The sequence below is a fragment of the Marmota flaviventris genome, chromosome 1 (genome assembly GCF_047511675.1).
Source record: "Marmota flaviventris isolate mMarFla1 chromosome 1, mMarFla1.hap1, whole genome shotgun sequence".
Taxonomy (NCBI): domain Eukaryota; kingdom Metazoa; phylum Chordata; class Mammalia; order Rodentia; family Sciuridae; genus Marmota; species Marmota flaviventris.
In genome coordinates this window covers 68611609-68628392 of record NC_092498.1, presented here as the reverse complement: position 1 = coordinate 68628392, position 16784 = coordinate 68611609, and the positions used below count along the sequence as shown (strand labels likewise).

The window sequence follows — 16784 nt, the reverse complement described above, 5'->3', positions numbered from 1 at the left end:
TTTTATATTACAGAAGGACAAAATGTTTCTGATGTAGAGAAAAAAAAACACCAAATATATTTGCTTTCATGGCTTGTGTTTTAAAAAAAAAAGATTTTATAGCAGTTATTTTCCACATATATTTGTGGAATTAAAAAAATATTTCTAGGCATCACATGTTATATGATGCACTTCAAATCTGAAACAAGTCATGTAGCAAGGCAGGAGAAAATGACAGGAGCTGTCAGTTAATGTCTTTTCAGTGTACTGGCAGGGCATGAAATATAGTGAGCATAGATAAAAACCCAGACCTCAAAACCATAGTTTTCTCATGATTTGTACACAAGCTAGATTGTCTTGTTTTAAAAGGTCGGTGATCACTTTGATTGTTTGAGGCATCAGCTGCATCTCTGCACAAGCCATCTGATATTGTCTTCCGCAGACTGTCACATTCCATCAGTGGATTCAGTTCATTTTCTCTCCCATCAGCCTTACCTCAGTTTTATCCTGAACAGATGCTCATTCTGAGTGCACTTATCTGGCACTCCTGCTAGTTTCAGTCACAAAAGAATTCATTTTTGTCATTTAATGGTTTTGAATGTCTTACTCAATCTACCACAATTACTCCCCAAATTCCAGGTTCCTGTTTGAATCTGAGAATTCAGGGACTAGTGAACACTATTGTTTCAAGTATCTGTGAGCTTTGGGTTGATTGATTAGGTTGCTGATTCAAATGCATTCAGAAGGAAGAGAATTTCTAACTTCTGAATACTTTATTTCCTTCAAGGCCAGTCCTGTTGTCTTTTATACACATGTTCATAATTTCTGGATGTTTTAAAAATACTGTCAGTGTCTTGCTTATTTCAAGCCTTGACTATTTAGCTTGAGGGTCCCTCATATCCTTGATTCTACTCTGCTTTCTTCTCACTATCTTCCTTGGACACAGGTAACCTCATTAAAATATTTTCTAGTCTTTATGCTTCTTAAATGTGGAGACTGCATCTTACTCATCTTTCTTCCTTTTGTGCACCAAATAGTGGCCTTAAAAAAATATGTCCAGACCCTATTCCCTGGAACCTAAGAGTATTACTTTATTCAGATAAAGGACCTTATGTAGATATAATTAAGGATGTCAAGATGAAACAATCTTGGATAATCTCAGTGGGCCCTAAATCCAATGGCAAGTGTGCTTTCAAGAGACATAGAAGACAAGACAGGCACAGAGGAGAATGTGATGTGAAGATGGAGGCAGAAATTGAATGATGTGGCCATAAGCCAAGGAACCTGGCAACCTCTAAACACTAGAAATGGCGTGGAATGAATGAATTCTTTGGAGTCTCTGAAGGAGCATGCCCTCCTGACACTTTGATTTCAGACCTCTAGCTTCCACAACTGTGAGAGAATAAAATTTGTATTATTTTTAAGCCACATAGTTTGTGGTGATTTCTTATATCAGCCACAGGAAACTAACATCTTCTCTATCCATGGCACCTGGTGCAGGATCTGGCAGATGGTTATGTTGTCAGTAAATGTTCCCACATTAATTAGTGATTTGGGACTACAAGGTTGACAGAAATAGGACAGTATTAGGAAAGAATAAGCCAGTTTTAGCTTACCCATACTTTTCCTGTTCACTCCTTTATTTAGGTAAATACAATGTTCAAGTTTAGTGACAAGCCTGTGTGCCTGAGCATTGTTCCTTGGACTTTGGAGAAACATTGGGAAATACAGATACCCTGTATTTCTATTGCTTCATTCCGCTATGAATAGTAAGAGTGATTTTCCATGAAAGGACAAGATGCTTTCCAGTCTCTTTCCTAGTAATGAAGTTTGTGTTTGGAAATGAGAGTCATTAGATTTTTCTGGCAGTCCGGTTTCTATATTAGGATTTAAGAATTTTTTCTTTGCCTAAGAGCTCTATTTGAGCAATTCTGGGCTCTCGTATGGATATGGCTTTAAAAAGAGAAAAAACTAATATGTATGGAATCATCACTTTAGTGGCCAGGTACATATGGTATCAACTTCTGATCATTGTTTTCTGTAGAGAAATACAAATCTGTTCACAACTTTCTAGCAGGGTAATAACTTGAGTTCAAAGTATGCATGGATGTAAAGAAAAGCAGGTAATTTGTTCCAACATTAAAAGTAAAAATGACCTAAAATACATACATTCAAATTATGTTAAGGATTGAGAAAAGACAAACCATTATCCACCATGCTGGAAAACCTTGAAGGTTTTATTCCCAATAACTTTACATTAATACAGATGCTTTTTATTTTGTGCTCAGAAAAACAATCTGTTACACGTAATGTAACTTTAATATACAACATAGAAACTCATCCTAAATTAGTTACAACAAGAACCTACAAAAAACTTCATAGGAAAAAAGTTACCTAATATTGCCACCGTATTTTTTTTTTTTTTTTTTTTTAGTAGACTGACTGACCCTGTCAGACCCTGTCACCAATGCTCAGCTCTGTAAACAATGGTTATTTTCATGTTCTGGGGAATTGTTAATAATAGGGGCACTAAAATCATCCTAGAAAGTTCTAGCACATCACTATATACTGTACAGTCCTCAAAAATAATTTATTGTACTGTTTCTAAAAAAAGGTACTAGAATTGTTCTTTTGCTCTGTTTCCATTCTGGAGCTGCACATGAGCACATTTGTCTAACAGTCTAAAAACACAATAACTGAACTGCAAATCACAATCACAGAGACGAGGTGGTGGAGTCTAGGACTTCCCGCCCATTGCACACCGTCGGGACATATGTGCTTGCAGAGGCTGCAAAACAAAGTGGGACAGAAAACTCGGTTAAGTAGGTCACATAGGCAATGCATGGATTATCACAGACACTACATTAAAATTAAGTTAAAACTCATTTTAACTTGGCTTTGGCTTAATGCTGTAGTAGGTCAACTTGCAAATATGTTCTGTTTAAAATGAGTTTGTATCTTGGAACATACCTTCACACAGCATACCTCCTGTAGAGAGAATCTATAAGCATAATCATTGCTGAAAGAAGTTTTGTGTGTTGAAAATTAACTTTGATAATCTATAAACGGGTGGAAATACAATGCACAAAATCAAAAGATTCAATCAATTTTCTTATAGTTTGTTATTTACTATTTTCAAAATCTTTAACTAGTTTTGTTATCTCTGGTAAGGGGTGACTCTTGCAGGGCCCCATGAGTCATCTGTAATCACACTGCCTTAGGGGAGGGGTGATATATTTTCATTGCTCGTTTTGCATTTTTTAAATAAGAAATCTAAGTACAGAAAAGTTTTACCTATTTCACCCTTTGTGCTTTTCCTTTTCACTGAATGAGGACAAAAACAAGTATCCTCCTTCCCCATGGGAGGAAACCATATTGCCAATAGAGTAGTTTAGAGAAATGGCCCTACCCTACCTTTGAGGTCTCTGTATGTCCAGTTCATTGGTTTATCTGTTTGTACATACCCTGAACAGCAGGGGCTGGTCCTGCAGGCCATCTGACGACAGCCCAGATCAAATTGACCAGTCATCTGTCCCATCCTTTAAGGATATATGAACTAATATCATGCTAAAGTGTTCATGTCTGATAGTGGATATGTTCTTGCCCTGGAAAATTGCATTTCACATAGAAATTTCTTTAAACATAAAGGAGTAACTGTGAACTTTGGGATATGTGGCATTCTGTGGGATCATGTTTATCATATGTGGGGCCCCAAAATCTTTTGGCCAGTCCACCACTAGAAAAACTAAAGTCTCTCAATTTTGCATTGATAACTTGGGTAGGTATATGAGAAAACCTCTAAAGTCAAGTCTGTGTGGTTGCCTAAATTCATAGTGGAGTCATGTGGCATACTAAATCTTAGAGATATTTTTCCTTTTATTATTGTTAGGACAAGGTTCAATTTTCATTACGATGTGAGTCCATTACAGCTATATATCTTTCAGGATAGGGATTGCACAACCTACATCTCCTGAAGCTTCTACAATGAAGATATTTTTAACAGAGTGTATACCAGACAAATGTTTGATGGGCAGTGATTGTAATTCAAAATGTAAGGGCCTTATTTTATTATTTGCAAAGTATTTTCATATTCTTTATTTCCAGCAACAAAGCTAGAGAAGGTAAGAGAAAGCATGAGGCAAACTTTAAAACCCAGGTCCCTGGAAACTTAGGGGAGTACTCCAGGTCATTGAAAATGTGCTCCTTCTGGAGCCCCCTTGTATCTAACCACCTGCTTGACATCTTCATGTGTATATTTCATGAAAATTTCAAAATCAGTGTCCAAAGAAGAACTCTTGATTCTGTAACCTGTCCCTATTTAGCCTTCCTGTCTTCAGTAAATGGTCTCACCATCTTACCCAGACCAAATGTCTAAAATTTATGGTTTTTTTCATTGTACATCCCACATCAAACCTATTACAAGATCCTATCAACTCTATTTGAACACCTGACTATTTTTCTCTCTGCACCCACTACCCTTGTCAAGAAAAAACAGAAAGGCCCACCCATCCCCAAACCATGCTGCTCAGAGACCTCACATATGTAGCCCATTGTTTGAAACCACCATTGTCTGTCATCTGAGTATGGCAGTAACTGTATCACTGACATTCCTGTTTTTTCTCTTGTCTCCTGGTGATATGTTTTCTACAGAGCAGTAAGAATATAGTTAGCCCTCTGTATCCTTTGTTCTGCATTCTTTGATTCAACCAACTATAGATTGAAAATATTCTGGAAAAAATATTTTTGTTCATGTTCAGATTTTTTGGCATTCCCTAAAGAGTACAATATAACAATTATTTATACAGAATTTATATTGTATTAGTAATTATAAGTAATTTAGAGGTAATATAAAGTATACTGGAGGATGTACATATGTTATGTGCAAATATTATGCCTTTTTATATGAACGACTTGAGCATCCATGGCTTTGTATACTTGTGGACTCCTGATACCAATCCCCCTTGATACTGGGGAATGACTGTATTTTTAAACACAAGCCCCCTACCTACACACCTCCAAGGGCTTTTTTTTTTTTTTTTTTTGTACGTTAACTCCCTACTCTGGCTTATAAATACCAGTACGATTTGGTCTATGCCTCTCTTTCTGTGTTCACCTCATTCCACATGTTTTCTCTGCCTTTTTGTTTTTGTTTTCCAGCACAGCAAATCTGTTTCTCAACTTTGTGCCTTTGCAGTAACTGTTGCCTCTGCCAGGAACATTCCTCTCTGATGATCTTGTCTGGCTCCTTCTTGTCATTCGCATCTGACATATCACTCCCCAGAAAGGCTGTTATCAGGTCACATAATCTACAGCATCCAGTTACTCTGTCACATCAACTGGTTTTAAAACAGGCTAGCCCCATTGTTTTTACCTGTTTTTTTCTATGATTATTATTTCTCTTTGTTGCTGTTATTATTATTATCTATACTTTTGACCAGAAAATATATGGGAACTTTGCTTGTCTGTTTCATCATTTATTTATCTCTGATGAGGACCATGAATAGCCTCTATAAAAAGTTCCTGAATGATCATATAACTGTTTGCATTTATATGCAAAGAATGAGACAACGAATGAAAATTTTAAGAAGGCAATTGGCTACACATGTGAGGCCTCTGAGAAACCTTGTTTGGAGACAGGTGGGCCTTTCTGTTTCTCAAACCACACTGTGCTAATAACCGTCATCTACCCTTGCAAAGAGAACTGGCTCAGGCTGTGAGCTCTCTGTAGCAAGCATGCTGCCTTTGACATTTTGACTAATCCCTTTATCTTTCCCAGGATCAGGTTTTATTATTTCTGTACAGGATTTTCATTTTTCAAGATTGAAGAGGAATGATGTGTCATGAGGGTAAGCCAAGGAGAGCAAAGGACTGGTGTACAAATGCCCCTCTCTACCCTGGACTTGCCTAATACCCCGCCCCCCCACGCCCACATTTATTGAGGTTGTATCAGAAACCTACTTTGAACTCCCAATTAAACTTGATGTGACTTTTTTTTGAAGTCAGTTTGTTTAGTGCCTCTAATTACTTAATCATCAGATGTGTTTTGACTAGGTAGGAAATACAGGGGCTGCAAAAGCTAGTAGCTGCATGGTTGAAAATACTCTTCTATTATACACCCCATGGACATCATTTGGAGTTTATAGAAGAATTTTGAGTACTCATCCTGCTCTATAGGGACAGTAAAAGGAATGCCTGAAGCCAGAATATTTACACTCTTTGTGAGGAAGATAATACAAATTCTTATAAGAAATAACACCAGCAAAAACATCCACAAGACATCTCCTGCAGATATTTTTTCCCCTAAATTCTTTGTAGCCTCTTGAAGGAAACTCTGCCTTGTATTTTTCTGCTTCTCCTTTACTGTTTCATCTGTAGCTTTTGCAGTACATTTTATTATGTAAGAAAAAATTCTCATTTTTGCACATGGTGCTGAATATAGTAGAGGAATTATTGTTTTATGAGTTTACTATCTCAATTACTTTGCCTTTCATAAATATTTTACATGTGCCTCCCATATTAGCTCATCTGTTATTCCCCAAGGTAGTAAAATATGTGGAAGAACAGAGTATTATCATTTTTGTGTGTGTTTGTGATGAGCTTTTGCTATTGTTCTGATGAAATTCTCAGAAGATTTTTAATGGTGTAACTTTAGCCCATTTTCTTAAGTGTGGTTAAGCAGATTTCTGTAATCATCCTGCCAGAAATAAGAGGCTAGCAGGCCTATTTTTGGCTTTTCTGGGACTTGGGGTGAGCAACAGCTGTTAGTTACTGTAGGCTAAGGTGGTGCTTTTTGCCATTCAAAGAGAAAACTGAAGGCAGCTGAAAAAGACCTCATAAGCTTCACTATTGATCACAAAAGGGCAATTTATACCCATCAAAAGGCATAATTTGCTTCACAAACTTGGTGAAACATTGGAGATCAATGCAGCCAAGTGGCAGCTTTATCTCGCTCTGTGAAATCCACTCGTAACGCATGGGCTGGCTGGGCTTTGTGGAAAAGGACGACTTTTTTCAGGTAACTGGTCCCCCAATCAATGCTAAACATATTTACTTAATAGATTCTTATGGATACCAAGTCTGTTAGTCAATTCAGTGACTGAGACCGGTTCCTGAGAATTAATGTCTTACTATAACTCTGTAGTACATCACAGTCAGAAGAAAACAAAACAAATATTTCAACAGAACAGACATTCCAGTTTGTCCCCATCTGTTCCGTTTCCTTGTTCCCTGTGACCCCAAATAATTTTTCCCAGGATAACTGCTTGTTTAGATGTTGTAATGTTATGGTCATGGAATCTACTTTCCATCAGCCATTGGTTGCCTTGTCTTCTGCTTTGTTATTGAGTCTGTTTTCTTACTGGTCACCTTTAGTTTACTTGACCTGTTCCAGAAGAAGTTCATCTGCTGATGATCACATGTTGTCTGGGAAGATGAGGACGCCATTAGCTACAGGGTGGTTTGTCTTATCTTATCAGAGATTTCACAGTAGAAGATAGAGAAGGCACTATTTAGAATCACAGACTGATATCTCAGGAAGTGTTTCCTCTTTATGATCTAAGTAATGGTTTTGAACTATTAACAGCAGGTTAAAATGAAATCATTATGATGTGGGGTAAAAATTTACAAACCCAAGATTTAGTTTCCAAATGTGGAGTTGGAACTGTATGAAAGCAAAGACTTCTTTCTTCATCCCAGGATTCTTGTCTTATAAGATTCACAGAAAGAGACAATATGTTGTGTACCGTTTTTAGGATCCACAATTCAATTTAATTACCACATCAGCAGAAATTTCACTTGGTTTTGAACTAACTACGTCACACTATTGTTGCTGCATCATGTTGTTTTTCCAGTCATGCTCTTTTATTCTCTGCTCCCTCCCCCAAGAAGTACAAAGTGAATGTCTGGTAAGTAATTGGTAAATGAAAGAACTCCATAAATTGATGCACTGTTTTTCTGATTCTGCATTTTTCTAAGCACCTCTTAGTTGCCCAACATCCCCTTTTCTATTCAAATATGGATAGAAAGTCATTCAAAGATCAGAAGCTCATTCACCCAGAGGCTCAATAAATCAATGTATGCTGCATATGCTACTATGCCTAGGGATCAAAGTCTGAAGATGAAAGTGTTAAACAGTAATAAAATTATGACAGGCCCGGGTCCTTTTTCTAGTGGAGCTAATCCTGTTAGTTTCAACTTCAAATTATATACAGTATCTAAACACTTTATTCGATTCCCCTGCCATCACCCTATCTGAGCCACCAACATTTGGGCCATGAAGTAGTTTCCTGTCGGGGTTTTTAGCCCTTGTTCCCTCCTGACCTGCGGGAGAGATGGGGAGAGCATGCCGCGACCAGGACGAGCCAAGAAAGGAGAGGGCCAACTGACTGCCTGCACCCAGCCCTCCCTCTCTGGAGGACAATCAGACCTGTCAGGGAGACCAGTCAAAGCAGGATCTCGTTTAATGAGAAAACACACTCAGCTAATATAATGTACAGGAGCCAATCAGGATAAAGCAGCGTGGGGAGAGTTCACGTGTACACCCATCCTACAGGCAGTAATGGGAGACATGAGCTGTTCACAAGGGCGGAAAGGTTCTGAGCCTATCCTAGAGGTGGTCCGATTTTTCCTCACAACCCACCGCAACGCATTCTGGCTGATGGCCAGGTGCTATCTTAGCTACATGTGGCCCCAGGACCCGGAAGCAGGTAGCTTCCAGCAAGTTAGGTTTCCTCTTTTCTGATGCAACATGCCCCACATGTTACATCATGCCTACAGTTTCCTAAATGATTTCTCTGCCTGCCCCCTATGTTATAATCTAAGACACAGCCAAAACAATGCTTTTAAGGCCAGGTCATGCCACACCTCTGAGGAAACTCTTCTAGTGCTTTCTCATTTCTTTCAATAGAAAAAGCAAAAGTCCTTACAATGGCCTCTGAAGTCCTAAATGATTTGCTCCCTGTCTGTCCTCATCTCCTCTCATGTTCACCACCCTGTAGGTTTTCCTGTGGTGACCTTGGCCTCTTTGGTAATTTCCCAACTTTGGGCCTTTGCATTCACTGCTCTACTGGGCCTGGAATGTCATTCCTTCAGATGTGAGCATGACTCATTTCCTTTGTTTCCTTCATGTCTGCTCAAATGTCATTTTATCCAAGAGGCCTTCCCTGGTCACTCAAATGCACAAATAAATAAATAGCTCTCTGTGTCTCCATCATGGCTTCTTTGTCCATCCCCCACCAAAAAAAAAATTCATTTCTTCACATCACTTATCAACAGCTGATACATGTTATTATTTTATCTGTCTGTGCCCCTCATCTGGTCCAATAGAACAGTACATAGCATGAGTGTAGAACTTGTCAATTGTGTTCATTACTCTATACCCAGTGCCTAGAACTGAACCCAGGCTGAAAGTGTTTCCTCAGCGAATGAGTGAATTGAAGATGAGTCATATCAGATTCTTACATTTACTTGGTAATGGGACCCTCTCCAAAAGCCTCTGAAATTATACCAGGTAAGGCAGACCTTCCATCTTGCTCCCCATATTTTTCACATCTGTAGGGTAAAAAAAATGTATGAAAAATAAGTGTAGCCTATTTTTCATGGTGTCTAGGTACCCAAGGCTCTCCATGTAGGGATGTTCTCAAGAAATTTCACTTAAAGTAAAAAAGAAGTAGGAAAGAGAAATCGGGTATGATAAATCAGTGTTATCTTTTGCTTGCCTTGTTCTAAAATACAGATGGTCAATAGTTAATTATATACATATTTTCTTTTTAAAGCTAGTATCTATATAGTTGTGATAATGATATTTTCCCAAAGACATTTAATAATTCTGAAGTTACATGAAAATATGTTTGATTATAGTTAATCTCTTGTACACTGTTGAGCTCTCTGGTTTATGAGTTCCCTAAACCCAGTTCAAATGCACAAAACAGAAGGGGGAAATATGCAGTGGAATTCAAGATTGGATACTCGCTTTAAAAAGACCATTAAATGACAAATCATGTCTTTGACATAAACAGCCAGTCAGTACTGGCTAATCATATTCTTTTATTGGTCTTCATCGGATCACATTGTCTGAAAAGCTTTGTGGGCATCCCCTCTGGAAGGTCTTCCCTTTTCCATGTGCAGTGTGCTCATGTGGAGCCGTGGGGTCTCCAATGGACTTGATATGTGCTGTGGAACTCCCTGGCATGGGGCTTTTGAGGGGATCTAAATCTGTACTGAACAAGATGCTGTCAGGTGTAGAGCTGAAACGAGAACTCTTAACTTAAAAAAAGTGAGAAATGAATTTGTAGAGGCTAAGATTCTCATTGTCAAAATAGACTCTGAGGTGAATTTTGTAGCTGGGCCGAGGCAGAAAATTTGGGGAGGCAAGAGCAGCAATAAAACAGCTCTTGAGAGTTTTGTTTATGATTTCAGTTGCCAAATTCCTTAAAGTATCAAATAGATAGGGTCCTGGTTTTTCTCATCTGGCAATGTAGTTATTAGAATAAATGATTCTTAGCAGCCTTTCCAGCCCCCAAATCTGTGGTCACTGTTATTATAGAAAGTAGACTATATTTGCTTAAGGAAAAAAGCAAATCCTAGCAAAATATTAAAGGTAAAGAGAAAGTAATTTAACGGTTGGAAAAGAGCAGCGATGAGAAAAAACAATGGTATTGTTGAATAGAATAAAGAGAGGTCTAGACATGAACTCTTGAATACAAGCGGGATATTCTATTATACCTGGAGACTCTTTTCTTCTGTGCTCAGTTAGGGAGGAAGCAGAATGGAATGGGATGATGTTTTCAGGAATGCAGTGGACTTTTCAAGAAGAAAAACTGATTGACACCTATTTATATTGGATGTACTATGTTCTTCTACCTGGAAGCAGATGGCTTAACCTGTGGACTGCTCTAGGCTCCCCCTGAATTGCCCACTGAAGATGTGTATTTATAATATATTCATGTCTGTGTTGACGAAGATGGTTCATTCAGTCTGTGTTAACAGATAACTTGCCAATTAGCCTGGTCAGGCTAGTTCATTTGTCAATTTGTCACAAGGGGACTCCCTAAACTTAGAGTGCCTAGGTATAGCTGCTGTTTCTCTAAAACTGCAACATAGAGAAGAAACTTGGGTGTTATCATGGTACTTTTTTTTTCTTTTATAAAGTTGTATTCAGGCTTCAACAATGGCTTTGCCCCCTGCTAACTAGAGCATCTTCAAAGGCTCAGCCATTGATAAGTACAAAGTCTCCTCCTCATACATTTGCTTTCAGTTGTTATAGTTCTGAGGAAAATTATGCTATGATTCTAGAAGACTGTTCATTTGATCTTTTTATTATACTTTCATTTTCTAATGTGAAAATACTTTGTAATAAAGAATAACTCTATTAATTGGAGCAGTTCATACATTACCATCCTGACAGGTGACTTTCTGAATAAGGTTTTGGCAGAGGAAAACAATTTCTATGTGCCTACAGCTCCTCAGGGACCCAAATCTGGGCATTGCTAGTTAACAGAAGCCTCTTGACTAATTGTAATGATAATGACACACATACATCTAAATAATCACCATGAGCAAGAGAAATGCATATGCCTGTAGCACCAAATGTGAGTACAAAATAGCTCTGAATAGTATGGGACTCACTTCATTTCCACCTCTCTTCCTAATCTATGCTGATACGAAAGAAAGCATATTGATGTCAACATTCTAATCTGCACAGCTCCTATAGGGTTTTACATTGCATAACCTCATGTATAGATCCAGTTTGTCTCCTTCAATATTTTGCAGTTCCACTTAACATTTCCAGGATGCAATTTTGATTGTCTGTCTTTGGGAAAAGGTTGTGAGCAGAACAGAATAAAGAATGACCTCTTTTCTTTTTTATCCAAATACAAAGGATGTTTGCTTATGTGTGTGGGTGTGGGAGCAGCATTGAAAGGATGCATTCAGGATGCCAAGGTCTCTGAGTTATACTGCCACTGGAAGGAGATGTCCACTTTTAGGTGCTTCTATCCTCGAGGGGCCTGGAGAAAGTTTAGGAAATAACTGAATGGGTATGTGACCACTGACATCATGAGGCCAGGGAAGAGAGAACACCACTCTCTCTCTCTCTTTGAACCCAATGCCTGCTTCTTCTCTAAAGCTCATTTAAGATGACCTCCTTGTGTTGCACTGATATTAATGGATAAAGTAAACAAGGATGTTTCATGTTGGGGTTCTCAAAATATTTTCTCCTGGACCACTTCCACTGAAGCAGCTGGGTTATCTGTTACAAACCAGATTTCTGGCCTTTACCCCAACCACAGGAACTGGTATATCCATGGGTGGGGCCAGAGAATCTCCATTTCAAAGAGGTTTTTTTTTTTTTTTTTTTACACAGATGTTTGGGAACCATTGACCTATGGTTAATGGAGAAGAGTTAAAGTTTCATTTATATTTATTCTGACTTCCAGAGTATATAATTAATAGATACAAATTGAATTGTTCTCTTTTGCAAATAGTAATATGTGAAACATTTCTCAAATGGTGCATTTTCTAAGATGTCCTTAACCATATTCTTTCTTCCATGCCTGCTTCTCAGTTTGGTCATACTTACCATTTTTTGGGGGGGGAGATTTTTTACCTTAATAACCCAATACAATAATATTTCTGTATTAACCACTTTAGTCACTGTCAAAAGGCTGACCTAGATTACAGAGAATTGTGGTATATTTACCATTTTCCTGTCAGAGAACTAACTGGCAATTAATGTGGCTGTACCTTCAAGTCTGGGAGACTTCTTGGTATCATTATGAAGAACATGCATTTTATTCAGATTGCACATACAGATTCAACCAACTGCAGATCAAAAATATTTGGAAAGAATTGTATCTGTACTGAATATGCACATGCATTTTCCTTTTCATTACTCTCTAAAGAATATTATAACAACTTTTTACACAATATTTTATGAGGTATCGTAAGTAATCCAAAGAAGGTTTAAAGTATATGGGAGGGTGTGAATAGGTAATAGACAAATACTGTACCATTTTGTATAAAGGATTTTGGTATCTTTGGGCAGGTGGTGAGGATAGTATCCTGAAACTAATCCTTCACAGATACCAAGGGATGAATGTACTTTATATTGAATGTTATTGATATTGCTGCTGATTTTGGACTTATTTTCTCCAGAGATGAAAGAAAATACTCCACATATGGATGAGAATAAATTGGTATTGAAGCAGAGTTATCCTCTGTCCTCTCCACATTGAGTAATTTATTCCTGCATAACAAACTTCTCATAGCTTAAATGTCTTAAAACAACCACTCTTTTATTATTACACATGGTTTTGTGGGTCAGGAATTCAGGTAGGGCTTGGCTGGGCACTTCCCCTGCTTTATAAGGCCTTGCCTGGGATCCTTCTACTGTTTCTGCTGAGACTGAGCTGATCTGGAGGATCCATGATGTTTCACTCTTATTCTTTTGCAACTTGGTAGGAAGTTTCTTTATGTTGTCTACCAGAGACATGCTCCATAAAAGAGGAAGTAGAAATTGGTCTGGCAGTACACTGGTACAATATGACTGGTGCTATATTTATTCATCAAAGCTATGGTAGAAGTTTTCCAGATTTAAGGGGAGAGAGATATATTGACTTTTAAAGAGTCTGGGTTCATTTTTATTATGTCACATTCCCTGAATCCTAACTCAATCCAGGCCTATACTCTTTTTAGGGAATTATAGCAATTTCACACAACTAATCCTATTTTCTACTTAAAAGCACCAACCAAACACACTAAAGAAAGTTCATGATCCATTAATAGGTACACTCCATAGCATGCAAAAGCACTGCCCTAGATGTTAAGCTTCATGCGGCCAGGGACTCTGTCCTAGTCATTTGGTATACACAGTGCTTAGAAATTTCTGGTATATAATATGTACTCAAGAATTTAATAAAAAATATAAATTTCATGATAATAGTTCCAACTTATTAAAATGGAAATGATTATAACTGCAAGTCAGGAAATCCAAGGTCAACTCCTGAATCTTAAATCATTGTGTATCCTTGAGGAATAACTTCAAATCTCAATTTTCTTTACCTACAAAATAGAACTTGTGATATCTGGTATTCATGAGGAGAAAATGACTCCATAAATGCAAATCTATCTTGAATAAGAGATATAGAATCACAAATAACAGATGAATGCATTTGTTACTTACTTTGGAATGCATAGGCACATTATATAAAATTTTCATTTTGTTACATAGTACGACTACACTGGTTTGGATTAATTAATTAGGGTAATACTCCTGAAACACTTGAAATATGAATTTAGACCTTTTAAGAGGAAGGAAATTTATTTAAAGTATCATTAAGTAATAAAATAGCCTAAAAATGTTGGGTTGGGCAGATACCAACCTGGAAGCACTAATTGGATCATATCAGGTTAGCATACTGAGAACAGCTTAGGCAGGTCCTTGTTTTTGTGTAAATGGAAATTTCTAAATTTCTGAAGAGAGACTTGACTGGGTAAAGGGCCCTTGTTGTTCCTTTAGGAATTTGTTCATTCACATATATATTAGAAAATGCTGCCATTTTTGAATTATTGGTCTGGATATATGAGATTCTGAACAAAGTCTGTGGGAGACTTAAGGACTTTGCTGACTTATTCCAGCAACAACCTAGAGATTTGAGATATCAACAGAGACCAGAGGTAACTCATCCTCCACAGGGAACCTCCCTTCACCCTCCCTGTAAAGTCTACCAACAACCTAGCATCATGAGAACTCTCCCAGCTTGCTCTCTGAGAGAGGTTACATGATACTGTAGTCAGGTCGCTGGCTTTGAAATCAGAGGTTTTTGACCCTAAAATCAGGTTCAGCCACTTTTAAAATGTGTGAGCCTAACTGGGTTTCTTTACCTCAAAGAGTTATGAACATTAAATAAAATATATAGTACACACACACACACACACACACACACACACACCATATTTAACAAAGTTCCCAACACATAGAAAATACTCAGTACATGATAGTTCCTGTTAGACTTTGTTATTGTTTATTGCCAGTTCTTTCTTGTCTGGACTAGCTAGTTGTTACAATTGGGCTACAAAGGAAGACATTTTGCTGAAGAAATAAGCATGTTTCTTTATTTTACAGGTCTTACCATATCCTGGGATTCAACCATTGTGAAACCTGGGGATTTAACTGGAAAGACAGTAAGTCCCCACCCATGGCAGCTAAGGAGCTATGGTAGATACAGTGTATCACTGAACACATGTGCTCAGTCTGCCAGTCTTCCCTCTGTTTGCTGGGGGAGGGTTGCTCTGTGAAATTCTGTACTTTGTTGAAGAAATTGGGGCACTGATGTGATTGCTCACCCTGTGATGCTGAGCTATTTTGAAGTATCCTTTCTAATTGACTTGAGGCAAAATGGTGAAGTAGTCATTTGTCTCTGTCACTTCTAATCCTCCCTCCCTCCTCCTGGCTCCACTCCCCTTCTTTCTCCTCCTCTCCTGTCTGTCAGTGCAATTCTCTTACCAAATACCATAAATTAGCTGAAAGTGGTTTAAAAGGCTGTCCCCTTCAGGTACATTTGTGCTTTAGAAAACTCTATAAAAGAATTAAGTCACTGATTCTCGAAGGATAGTGTTTCAGACATCTGCCGGCCAGTAGGAGAGGGATCTTTGGACTGGGGAGATGTCCTGGGGTCCTTCAGTTCACACTGCCTTCTCAGCTGGCTCTCAGCTGAAAAAACATTGTGTCATTGAAATAGGAAAATTTATTCCAGCATTTTGCAAGGTGTCTTCCATGGGAAGTGCATTGGTTTTAGTGTGGTCAAATACTTTTAAGAAACTCTGAATAACATTGTGAATGAAACGTTTTCTTGCTGTAGAAGTTTCTCAAAGCTTTTAACAGGCTCATGGTAAAGAGAGTACTTTAAACTTTTAAGAGGGTATTTAGGCTGTAGCATTTTTCCATTTTATTTTATTATTTTCCCCTTTCATTTTGCAGGAAGCACCCTCACCATCTGTGTGACATTGGATATACTTTACAAGCACCAAACTTGTCCAACACTCCAGTCCAATGAGTAAACTGAGGCAGGGGCAATACAATATCTTGCATAAGGTATTAAAGTGATCACTGAACAAGATCAGAGGTCAGGTTATTTGGCTCCACAACAGGGTCAAAAACCCTAATCACAATTATAGGTTAAAGGTCCTTCTCTCTTAGTCTGTACATAGTGCTCAAACAGAAAGTTTGACTCTCCTGCTCTCCACCATATATTCAACTCTTAAGAAAGTATCTGACACACAGGTATGGTGATAATTAGTACTTACTAAGATTGAATTGAGAGTGCTCATGGGGGCAGACATAAGTTGCCTGTTCCTGCCAGCCTGGTCTCTACTTTGATGCTCTATGTAAGAAAGAGTCGGTTTTGAGTCCATACTTACACTGAGAATATGTGGTTCCCGTTCCACTGACACTGAACCTGTTGAGGTGCAGTCTGTGTGTGACCACATTCTTCTGGGGTTGGAACAGGATGATGTGCACCTTGGGTGCAAACAAACAGCCCAAGACCACAAAGCCACTCAGGCTAACAGAGATGCACATGGTTGTCGTCTGCACCTACAAGACAAGAAAGGGTTGGCTAGTAAATGTATGCTGCAAATTCAAGCTGGTCACTACCTACAGACAGGACTACAGAGACCAAAGAGAGAAACCAGAATCAGCCATAGTTGTATTCTTATTTTAGTTAAAACTATGTAGTAATTATATTGGATCTTCTGTGTTTGTGATATGGAAACATGGCTGAGGACTTATTTATAAGCAAACTTCCTTT

The 16784-nt window shown here is 38.1% G+C and overlaps 1 protein-coding gene across 1 annotated transcript in view; it reads right to left on the bottom strand.

The window, feature by feature from the left end:
* Positions 1 to 2693: 2693 nt before the first annotated feature.
* Grm3 (glutamate metabotropic receptor 3) overlaps positions 2694 to 16784 on the bottom strand; it is an 84982-nt gene continuing 70891 nt past the window's right edge. The window contains exons 4-5 of the mRNA XM_027932726.2: positions 16396 to 16570; positions 2694 to 2767 (exon numbers count right to left, since the gene is read on the bottom strand). Coding sequence (XP_027788527.1) covers positions 2694 to 2767; positions 16396 to 16570 — 249 coding nt within the window. The remainder of the gene's footprint in view (positions 2768 to 16395; positions 16571 to 16784) is intronic.